General features: G+C 51.2%; 1 protein-coding gene across 1 annotated transcript in view; it reads right to left on the bottom strand.

Annotated features, from left to right (window-relative positions):
* ACO2 (aconitase 2) overlaps positions 1 to 12001 on the bottom strand; it is a 52192-nt gene that overhangs the window by 13074 nt on the left and 27117 nt on the right. Inside the window, exons 2-4 of the mRNA XM_067698216.1 lie at positions 10651 to 10787; positions 6277 to 6535; positions 2886 to 2978 (exon numbers count right to left, since the gene is read on the bottom strand). Coding sequence (XP_067554317.1) covers positions 2886 to 2978; positions 6277 to 6535; positions 10651 to 10787 — 489 coding nt within the window. The remainder of the gene's footprint in view (positions 1 to 2885; positions 2979 to 6276; positions 6536 to 10650; positions 10788 to 12001) is intronic.

Raw genomic sequence — 12001 nt, 5'->3', positions numbered from 1 at the left:
GATAACAGTGCCCCCCTCACTGGATCATTGTGAGCACTTGATAGGAACATGTCCGTCAAGCTGTAATAATGTCTGAGAGAGGCATTATTTTTATTTATTATTTTGCAGCAAGATCCTTCACCTGAGGTTCTGTTGCTTGCTGCCAGAGGCAATTATGGCCCAACACACACATAAGGATGTTGGGGAGGATAAATGAGATCAGAGATGCGAAAGGCTCTATGAACTGTCAGGACTGACGGAATGGTGGGTAGTCTCCCCAGAATATTACAGAAACCCCAGGGCTTCTGCCTCAGGCTAGGCATCCGCTCAGCAGACTCAGCAAGGGTCCAGGGGTCTCGCCTCTTGGGAACACAGAAAGTTAGAAGACCTGGTTCCTTCTCCAGAAACGAGGCAGCTGGCTGGGAGAATAGGCCAACACAGAAGAAATCCCTAACAAAAAACAACTGTTGGAGAGAACGCCGTTTAACTGCTTCATTTCTCCAGCCCTCCTTTTCCTTGGCCACATACAAAGATTTAAAACTAGTTAATCTCTAAAGCTCCTCCAGGTTGTAAAAGTCTGATCCATGAAGACCAGACACACAGAATTCAGTGTGGTCACACCATGCAGACTGCCAGTGTGGTCCATGTCCAAAAGGGAGTGGTCAGCACAGACCCGAGGACTGCAGAAAGCATCACAAAGAAGCTGGTTGTGACAGTGACCTCAGTGGTCGGCTGCATATGGTTAGGCAGACGGGGGTGTGGTGGAGAAGTGTATTTTTAGGCTGGACTAACATCTAGAACATAAAACTAGAAATTCAGCCATCTACCTGCATGACACATGTACACTGAGGATCTATTCTATACTGACCTGGCGCCAGGCCCAGAGCTAGAGAGGAATAAATAAGCCATAGTCCCTGTCCCCACAGGGCACACTCAGCATACACTGTGGCCATAATGTGAAGGGTCCCACACAGGATCACAAGATCCCCAATGCTGGGCACCGGAGGGCCAGGACTTCACAAAGGTGACCAGAAAGCAGAACTGTGGAGGAGGAAGGGTCTGCCAAGGGACTCAAGGCAGAGGGAAAGGGATTAAGATTTAATCTGGACATGGCAGATTAAAGCTGCCTACTGTCAAGGGGGAGAGGAAAGAAAAGCTGCACAGAGATCACATGATTCCTGGGAACTTTCTTTCTAAAGAAATATATCAGGCTGTACACTTAGCTGGTGGCCACTGGCAGGTGTGAGCTGCCATCACTCACGACCCCAAACTTTGGCCCAGAAGCTGCCAAAACGGCCTCAGCATTTGTACTAAGGTGAATGGAGGACACTTGGATTGGGGTCCCCTTGACGACAAAAGGCCAAGGTTGGGTCCACCTGACTCCCTCGCCCTGCTGCTGAGAGAGGCTCTCTGGCCCCTGCAGACCAGTGTGACATGCCATACCCGGGGAGCCCCTTCCTGGCAAGGGCGATGGTTTGAAAGGGCAGAGCAGTGATCTGTGGCTCTGGTTTCAGAGTGGGGCAGTGCCGGGAACCCATGCAGGGTCGGATTACAGCCTGACTCAGCTCATCTTGAAGGAAGGCCTGGAAGTGAGCCCTGGGATGGAGGTGGGGAGAAAGGTCACCTTGAGAAGGTACAAAGAGGCAGGTTTCACATACAGGATGGATGGCAAATGGACACAAACCAGCACACACCCCACAAACCAGTCAGAAGCCCTGAACAGACACCTTTGATGAAAGCTAATCACCTATCTCCCCAGACAGACAGACAGACAGACACACACACACACACACACACACACACACACACACACGACAGAACTACCTATCAAGAGAAAATCCATCCTTGGGAGACCACAGGAGAACTCCTGACTGATGTGGCCATGTGACCTTTGGCCCCTCCATCCTCCAGGACACCCACAATGGGCCAAAAGACTCTGAGGAGCACTCTGTGCACTGAGAGGGGAAGAGCTCCCGGTGTGATGGGAGGCCGTGACGCAGCACAGCAGTGTGGAGCACTGGCTCCAGGGCCAGGCCGCCTGGATGCAAAGCCTGGCCCCACAATCGGCCAACTGGGTGCCCCTGGGCAAGGAGATTAACTTCTCCATGCCTCAGTTTCCTCATCTGTAAGGTGGGGACAATAAAACCGCCAATCTCACAGGGTCACGGCGAGCACCCAGTAGGTTACCATCTGCGGAGTGCCTGGCACACGGAATGTGCTCATCAAGTGCTAGCTATCCACACAACAAGGTATAACGCTTGTGGAAAAAAGCAAAACAAAAAAACAATACAATACCATAATGCTTAGAAGAAGGTGTAGCACAAAACATGTCAACCTTAAAAAGCTGGTCAGAAGGGACTATTTTAATTTCTCACACGGAGAGTGAGAATGTATAACTTGACACAGTGAAAATTAATTTTAGGGACTTCCCTGGTGGCACAGTGGTTAAGAATCCGCCTGCCAACTGCAGGGGACATGGATTCGAGCCCTGGTCTGGGAAGATCCCACATGCTGCGGACCAATTAAGCCTGTGCGCCACAACTACTGAGCCTGCACGCCATAACTACTGAAGCCCGCATGCCTAGAGCCCGTGCTCCGCAACAAGAGAAGCCACCGCAATGAGAAAACCGCGCACTGCAATGAAGAGTAGCCCCGCTCGTCACAACTAGAGAAAGCCTGAGTGCAGCAATGAAGACCCAACTCGGCCAAAAAATAATTAATTAATTAATTTTGAAAAAAGAAAATTAAATTTAAAATGAAGGCGGAGGAGTCTAAGGGCTGATGAAAATGTCATCCAATTGCCTGCCTGAGCCCCGGGCTCCCACAGGCCTGGAGGTGCTCCCTGGTTCCCTAAGGGCAGCCCGCTCCCCTGCCCACCCACAAAGGCAGGCCAGGCCCTGCTTTACCTGGTGAATGATTCCAGAGCCAGGCCTCCAGAAGCCCACGCCGTACTTGGCACCTGCAGATGCCAGGAAATTATACACTTCCTGGTTTATATCCTATGGAGACAAATCAATAACCAGGTCATTAGTAACACAGTTTGCTCATGCCTTCCCCCCTCCCCCACCCCTCCCCTCTGACTCTGAAATGCTGGCACTGTGAAGACAGGCCCTCTCCTGGAGGCCGTCTACAAATAATTCCAAAAGGGCTTGGACGCTGGCCCATAGTCTCAGCTGGCAGGCCCAGGAGAGAGAGCAGGGAACAGAGACAAAGCCCAGTTCTGTGACACCTGGCCAGGGAGTGGGTCCAAAACAAATCCCTTCCCTGCCCTGGGTCTCAGTTTCCTTATTTGTAGAAGGGTCCCTCTGGCACTCAAGTCCTCAGCCAAGGCCAGCAGTGAGGGGTAAGCATGGGACTACAGGACTAACTGGGACATGGTGTGGGGGAGGGGAACTCTCAAAGGGAAGCAGTGGGACAGAGTGGACAGCCCGGTCCCACCACGCCTCATGTTGGGTGTTGTTTCTCCACTGGCACCTCGGATGCCTCATTTGCAATCCTGGCTGACATTTACTGAATGTCCACTACGGAAATGGCACCACGCTAAACATCCTCACAACTCAGGGGAAGTATGTCACCAAGCCCATTTTACAGATGCAAAAACAGAAACTCAGAGGTGAAATAACTTGCTGGAGATCCCAGGGTTAAACAGAGGAGCCAGTGTTTGAACCCAGGCCTGTCCAACCACAGAGCTGAGGGCTACGTTGTAACAGAAATAAGGCTACCTCCCTTACAGAGACTACATCTCAGAACACCTAGACCACTGTCTGGCACACGGTAGGTGCTCAACACTGGGTAATATGTTTGATGGGCCCCAAATGAAAGACCGTGAAATGGACCATGCTCTGAACAAACAAAACAAAAAACAGGATGGTACCCACTATACCTATAATTCAGAGACAACTTCCTCGGGGGGAAGGAAAGGCTTCCCACCACACGGATGTAGGCCAGAGTTTATCTGGAAGACATGGCATGTCCCTGGATAGGTGAGACCCCAGGGACTAAAGGGATGGGACCATAGCACACAGCACAGAGCTGCAAAGGAGGAAGTAGGAATAGAGACCTGCTAGCCTCTGGGTGTGGGACAGCCGCGCTCCAAGACAGAGGAAGGACTCACTGTGGATTCCGCTGGGCCCTCCATAAAACACTCTCAATACCGTGCAGCCCCCTTCATTTAAACTCCACACCAACCATGCATCCTTCTGAGGGCCCGTGTAGTTCCCCCAAGTAAAAGAACGGCAGACAAGAACTTAGGTATCCAAGGCAGTCTCTTTCTGATTAATAATATACTGGGTTTTTCGTTTATAAATCAGTCACCAATTGTAAAACTGGTACTGAGGGCAGGAGGCAGCTGGTTGTGTGTGAATTTGCTCATGTGTCTGCGTGTGGGAAGAGAGGCAGCGCGGCGGCCAGAGTGGTGTGGCAGAGTCTCGACCAGAACTCAGCCTAGATACTTCTCTGGTGGTCTGTATGACCCTGGACAGGTCACTCTGCCTCTCTGAGCTCCAACCAGAGGGACCCTTTACAAATACATGTAAATCTGCCCATATCCCTCTCCTGTGTAAACCCCTCAGCGACTCCTAGGAGGGCGCCCACAGTCCTCAAGGCCCTGCCTGCACCTGCCCCCACCCACCTCAGAGTTCCAGGCCCACAGGGCCCCTTCCAGCTCCACAAAAGTACCAGGTTTCTTCCTCCTCAAGGTCTTTAGGTCATCTGTTCTGTCTAGAACGTTCTTGCTTATCTGTTCACATCTCAGCTTACATGTTACATCCTCAAAAGAGGCTGTCCTTTCCCCAACAAAGTCTCAATCAGACATCTTTCTTATACTTTCAGCGTTCCACACTCTCCCAAATTGGCAGTTACCAATTTGTGCGATTGTTTAGCTTCTGTCTCCCTACTGGACTCTAAGATCCATGAGGGCAGAAGGCAGAGCCCCTGTCTGTCATGTTCACACTGAGTCCCAGCACCTAGCACAGTGCCTGGCACATAATTAATGTTCAATGAACATTTGTTAAATAAATGAGGGAATGGGTCCTGAAATCCTATGATTTTGTGAATCTCATCTCCAGAAGGTAGATTTTAAAACTATAAAGTAAGGGGAGGGCCAGACCCTGAAGGTGGTGGCCCTGCTGCAGGCAGTCATTCACCCCTAGGGCTGAAGAGGACCCAGTTCCCAGCACTGAAGGATCCCCTGTAATGACCAGTTACCACCACCGCTGCTGCTAACATGGAAACCACCAGACAGAAAGCTGGGCTCTTTCAGCTGAGTGGAGCCGCTGTCCCACCAGGACACAAACGAGCAGGCCAAGGTAGGAAGAAGGGGCTTGAATGGGAAAGCTGCCCTGAGCGTTTCCCATGGGTCTGAGAGGCTCTCTGAGCCGTGCTGACCCTGGGAGCCGAAGCACTTTCAATTGCATGCTCTGCTCTGTGCCCAGCCGGGCTGCAGCCCTGCCAGCATTCAGCTCCTGCCAATGGCCCCCCAAGAACAGTGCCCACTTCCATTGCGAGGGATGGGGAGGGGGTGGGGAGGGTGGAGGCCCAGAGCTGGGAGAGACCTGCTATTGCCAAGAGTAGACACACACAAAGGCACCACAAGTAGAGCCTGGAGGAAGGAGCACAAATTTGGTTTCATAAGAGTGAGAGGAATCCAAGGGGAAAACTCTTCAGTGTGGCATCCAGCCCCTTCTACCTTGTTAAGTGAAACTCACAGAAGAAAGCCCACAAAGCGGGTCAATCAGTAAGAGAGGGCCCTGACTGGGAGAAGGGATAAGGGTCTGGTCCTAACCTCGCCCCCATGCAGGTGTGGGACTTGATGCACGCGCCTTGGTCGCCTCAAATTTACCAACAGCGACACTATTCGCCTCCCTCCCTGACAAGGTCCCCAGGGGCCAGGCGAGAGCACGAGTGATCACATGTGATGGTGGCAGCACGGGAACTAAAAAGTCCCTTCTCCAGAGCAAGCGGCAATAGGTATCAGAACCCGACATCTGCATCACTTTTCTTATAAAGTATTCTGTTTTATTACAGAAGAAGGACCTGAAAAGAATACCTTTATTATGGTAAGATTAAGGATGATTTTTGTTTTCTTTAGGTTTTCTCAGTATTTTCTAACAGCTTCACAAAGGGCAAATGGTATTTTTCAAAGTAGAAGAGAGCAAAAATAAATTAAAAAAAAAAAAAACTAAACCAAAGAGTCCATTAGAATTTGGGGGTAATGCCCTAGTTCAAGGGTTTTGTCTCTCATCCCATGTCACACCCACTGGCCCCCTCCACGCCCCTCCCACGCTACCTTCGGCTCACCTTGGCCCGACGCAGGTCTTTCTCACCCCCGAGCTGGGCCTCGATCAGATGGTCACAGTGGATGGTGGACGGCACAGCCACCTTGGGCAGTCCACTGCTGATGAACTGCAACATGGCCATCTGGGCCGTGGCATCCTGCATGGCCACGCGGTCAGGCCGCAGCCGCAGGTAGGTCTTGCCTCGCTCGATCTCCTGGTGGGCCGGGTCATCCAGGTGTCCATACACGATCTTCTCTGAGAGGGTCAGAGGCCGGTTCAACCTGGCGGGAGAAAGGAGGGATGGCCTGGGACCAGCTGCATGGGCCCCCGTCCGCCACAGCCATTCCCTCTCCGCACACACGGCGGGCACCCTGCACCCCACGAGGGTGGAGACGAATCGGTGCTGCTCACTGTGGTAGCTCCAGCACACGGCACAGCACCTGGCACTCGCTAGATCCAAAACCACTTGATGAATGCCAACATCACAAGAGGCGGCACTGTTTTATTTTTCCCTGAAGTATATTTGCTTTTTCCAGTTAATTGCTATTATCTGACGGGCACCTATTCCGTGTATGTCTCATCTTTTAATCCTTACTGTATCCTTGTCATTTAGTAAAACCACCATGAGGTAACAGAGACCCAGCAGAGTGATGTTCGAAGCTCAAGTTCGCAGCCAGAGTCTCACCTTGGATGCTCTATTTCTCTCTGTTCACGGCCACCTCCCCCGTGCACTCAGCCCCACTGAGACAGAGACTCTGCACCAGCACCCCTCACCCAACCTGCCTCACACTCCGCCCGCAACCCTCCGCCTCAGGTGCTAGAGGCCTTGTTACCCTATTACGCTAAAGCCTTTCCTGCCGGCTCCACTCGCTCTCACCCCATGAAGACAGGTGTGGCTGTCAGCTCTCAAGAACAGAAGCTGCCTCTGGCCTCTCACGAGCCCCTCTTCCTAGACCCTGTTTCCTCGTCAGAGCCCCCGGGGAGGTGCCGCCCGGGCAGGACTCAGCTGCCTCCTTGGCACAGCCTCCCCCCCACCCGCCCCCACCCCCGCACAGACTGAGCTGGGCGCGGGTCAACTCTCACCCCCCCTCCCCTGACCTTGAGGCTCCCTGCTGCTGCTTGCCACTGCAGCACAGCTGCCACCCCACGTGCCTGGACCTCACACTCTGCCTCCCGCCGTTCTCAAAGCTTAGGCCAAACCTGAAGGCTCCTCGGGAGGGGCACAGTTCCACTCACACCCAACGAGCCACAAAAAAAAATATATGGGACGAGGAGTCAGAGGCTCTGGGTTTAGACCTGACCCTAGTACTAAACCCACCGTGTAACCAGATAAGCCACTGCCCCTCCCAGGGAGCTCCCAGTCCGTCTCTAAAGTCCAGGGCTCGTATTGGAAAGAGATAACAGATAGCACTTATATAGCACATACTTGTTTTTAAACAGCTTTATTGAGATATAATTGGTGTGTAATTAACCGCACATATTTAAAGTACACAACTGGTAAGTTCTGACATATGAATACACCTGTGAAATCATCAGCACAGTCAAGATAATGAACACTTCCATCACCCAAAAGTCTCCTTGTCCCCTTTTATAATCCCTCCCTTCTGCCCCCATCCCCAAGCAACCACTCACCTGCTTTCTGTCATTATAGTTTTATCTTAGCACTTACTTTTAGCCCAGAGCACTCTGATGTATATAACTCACTTTATCCTCACAACACAGATGAGCAAACTGAAGCACAGTGAGGTGAAGTAACTTGACCCTCCCTGGTCATGAGCTAGTTACTGAGTGGAAGAGCTAGAATGCAAGGAGCCACTGTGGCTTTATACTGTCTCTCAATAACATCTGGAAACTCAGAACAGGGCCCGGCCTGCAGTTAAGTGTTCCATTACTATCATTACTGCTGTTGCTATTACCAATACGACTCTGCTGGGAAAGCAGAGAAATGTCCTTCTGCTAGTCTGGGTTCTAGCCCCTCACTCCCAAGTTTACCTAACCCCTTGAAAGCAAGAGTTTCCTAGGGTGCCGGCTCTGTGGGCAACAGCAGAGCAACTGGCAATTCTAAAAATCTCTCAGTTCTGCTGTCATGAGAACCTTGAATAAAAATAGCACTGGCCTGAAGTACAGCCTGCCCCCTTTTTGTGGCAGCATCTCCAAGGCTGGTGTACAGGCAGTGACTCACTGCACAGCCCCTCCTTCTGCGTCCAGGGGAGGTGAAAAATAGCACATGAGCTTTAAAACCAAAGACCTTGACAGCAAATGCCTGAAGTTGTATAAAAAAGCCTGACAATGACAAAAGCCTAAGGACGAGTTCATCACCACATTTCCTTGAGGATTAACTGAGGATGGCAAGGTGGGTCCTCTATGTCCATCTGTCCCCCACTTCACTGGATGACAGAGGCCCAGTTCCCAGGAACAGAATCAGGCCCCTCTGTCACAGGGTGGAGGAATCGTCCCCCTGCAAATCCCCTGGCCCTCTAAAACACTCTTACATCTATTTTAATCCACTAGCATCTTTTTAGAACAGCCTCACTTATGCTTTCTTTCTCTATGGAAGGGTTTCTCAACTATGGCACAACTGACAGTTTGGGCCAGATGACTCTTTAGTGTGGAGGCTGTCTTCTGCACTGTAGGATGTGTGACAGTTTTTTTGGCCTCTACCCACTAGGTAACAGTAAACCACTCCCCACCCCAGGTTATGACAACCTACAATGTCTCTAGACATTCCCTAGGGGACAAAATCGACCCCTCACCCCACCTCCAGCAAGAACCACTCTTCTATGGCAACAATGAAAATGGAACATCTCTTGTCTGTACTAATCTGGAAAATGCTAAAAGTTATTGATTGGACTTTCTGGTTAGTGCAGAGTTGGAATAAGAAGGCAAAGGAAAAATTTTAGGGGGAGGGTTAATTTTGCTGATAAAAATTAAAACCAAAGGGCAGTTTTTTGATTAATTTTTTTAAAGCAAAGACAAAATGGTGAACACTTTTTTGTCAAGTTATCTCAAAGCAAGCTTCTATGTTAACTCTCCTTCTAAGCATGATAAAGAGCAGGGGAGAAGTGTTTTGCAGACTAAAGCAAAATCTATTATTTTTCCACTGAGCTGTGATCTGAGAGCTCTAAGAATAAATAGTGTTTTCTGGTGAAAAAGTATTTTATAAGGTTGCACAGTGATGAGGACAGTGGTTTCAACCCTGACTACACATTAGAACCAGATGGGAACCTGGCCAGCACTTCTCACATTTTGATGTGCACTCCAGTCACCTGGGGCTCCTGTTAAAACTGCAGATTCTGACTCAGTGGGTCTGGGGTGAGGCCTGAGGCTCTGCATTTCTAACAAGCTCCCAGTGCTCTTGTTGATGCCGATGCTGCTGATCCATGGGCCGCATTTTGAGCAGTAAGGCCTACACCACCTGAATCAAATGAACATCCTTGATGTGCATTAAGAGGTCTTTATTACAATTAGGTGATGCCAAGTTGCAGGTACAGCAGATAAAGACTAAGATAGTCCCTTACCTGTAAAACTGAAGTGAGGATACCAGTAAAGAGGAAGCAAAGTGGCAACAGAGAGCAAGTGTGGCACAGTGGCCAGAGCACTGGATGAGAGCCTGGAGACCAGGTCCCATCACTCACTCACAGTGTGGCTTTGTCCACCTGAGCCCATTCCTCAGCTATTACTGCGGATGGGGACACTGTGTACTCATACTGGTTCTCTCGTCCTCCCAGGGCCATGTCACCAGATAGGCAAGCGTGCAGCTGTCTGCAGCCATTCAAGTTTCAGGCGCAGCGCTGGTTGGCGCTACCAGCCCCCACTCCGCGTCCTCTTGTGGTATCTTATTCATCCCTCCTGTGCCAGCATCTAGCCCAGAACCTGGCACACAGAACAGCAGTGCAAAGACAGCTGCCATTTTATCAAATGAGCAAAGAGAGGTCCAGAAAAAAAATATGCTCAAGATCCCACCTGAGATTCCTGCTGAGTCTCAAGGCTGAGCTCCCCCCTGGGCTTACGCACTGAAGGGGAAATATATGTATTTCTGAAGTCACTGGGCCCGGCAGATCCCAGAGAAATGGCCCAGGGCTAGTCGTCTGTCCTGGAAAGAGTGGGTGGAAGGTTCGGGCCACAGCACCGAAGAGTGCCTGAGACCTTCCCTAGGGCCCACATCTCCAGGCTTCTTGCTAACAGACTTTTCCTTGGCAGAGAGGACAGAAGGTCCACCACTGATCTGGAACACCCTTCCTCAGCAGGGACCGCTGTACCCTAAATGACTCAATCCTGCCACCACCATGACCAACCATCCTTCCCCAAGCACCTCCTACGCTGCCCGAAAGGGGCAGGCGGCACCAGAAGCACCAACACCCTCTCGCAGTCTCCGCAGCTCGCCCTGCAGCCTTACCGTTTGCGGACGACGTTAATGTTCTTCTCGAGCAGGTCATAGCGGATGTACTCAGTGGGCTCAAAGTGGCTCATGGCCACCTCGGCCCGCTGGCACAGGACCGAGGCCACATGGTACTGCCGCACACCCAGGGCTTTCTGCAAGAAGAAGGACAGCAGCGACTGTCAGTGGAGTATTTAGAGCGGTCCACCCCGAGAGACAGCACAGAATGGTGAAAAAAGCAAAGAATTCAAGTGTCAAGAGCTATTCAGTGACTGCAGCCTCAGTTTCCTCACCTGAGGCACAGGGATGAGACAGTAGCCAAAAGGAACACAGCCTGTGGTAGCAGAAAAGTGTAAGGGATTTACAGTCAGAATTTCTGCATCAAAGTCAAATTCTGTCCACTTAAGAAAATCCTCTATCATCTGAGGACCAGAAAAGTTGGGCAATGGGGATACAACCAGCTGTAGCGATCATACAGTTACTGGGAAGGTTGAAGGAGAAAATATGTGGACGTTCCCATTAAGCTCTGAAGCACCACCCAAATGGTAGCTGCTATCCTGCCTGCCCTATAAGTTCCTTGGGGCTTGGGATCAAGCTCTGTCTGTCTTATTCATCTGTATCTGGACTACCTGGCACATATTTGAGATTTAATAACTAATGGTTGAATAGATGGAAAAATTAGTGAGGAAAACCTATGCATGAGCTTTGGATGTTTCCTCATCCCTTGAAAAGGTGGTGCCTAATCCTGCTCCCCTGGAATGTGCAGCAGACTCACCGACTGACTGGACAGAATGGCACAGTGATACCAGGGGACCTCTGAGGCTAGGCCGCAAAAAGGATTGCTTCTGCATGGCTCTCTCTTTCTTTGATGGCTCTGGCGGAAGACAGTCACCACCGCTGTTAAAACATTACAGCAGGGCTTCCCTGGTGGTGCAGTGGCTGTGAGTCCGCCTGCCGATGCGGGGGACACAGGTTTGTGCCTCGGTCCGGGAAGATCCCACATGCCGCGGAGCGGCTGGGCCCGTGAGCCATGGCCGCTGAGCCTGTGCTCCGCAATGGGAGAGGCCACAACAGTGAGAGGCCCGCGTACCGCAAAAAACAAACAAACAAACAAAAAAACAGTTCAGCAGTCCTCAGAGAGGCCCACCTAGAGAGGAACTGAGGCCTCTTGCCAAAAACCAGCACCACCTTGCTAGGCGTGTAAGCATGCCATCTTGCAAGCCAGTGCTCCAGCCTCAGCCCAAGCCCTCAGATCACCAGGGCCCTGACCGACAACCTGGACTGCAAGTTCTTGAGCGACTCTGAGCCAGAACCACCAGCCAAGACGCTCCCAAATTCCGGGCCCACAGGAACTGTGAGCGAGAAACGT

This window comes from Pseudorca crassidens, chromosome 11, assembly GCF_039906515.1.
Source record: "Pseudorca crassidens isolate mPseCra1 chromosome 11, mPseCra1.hap1, whole genome shotgun sequence".
Lineage (NCBI taxonomy): Eukaryota > Metazoa > Chordata > Mammalia > Artiodactyla > Delphinidae > Pseudorca > Pseudorca crassidens.
Note: the sequence above shows the minus strand (reverse complement) of the source record. Positions and strands in the feature narration are given on the sequence as shown.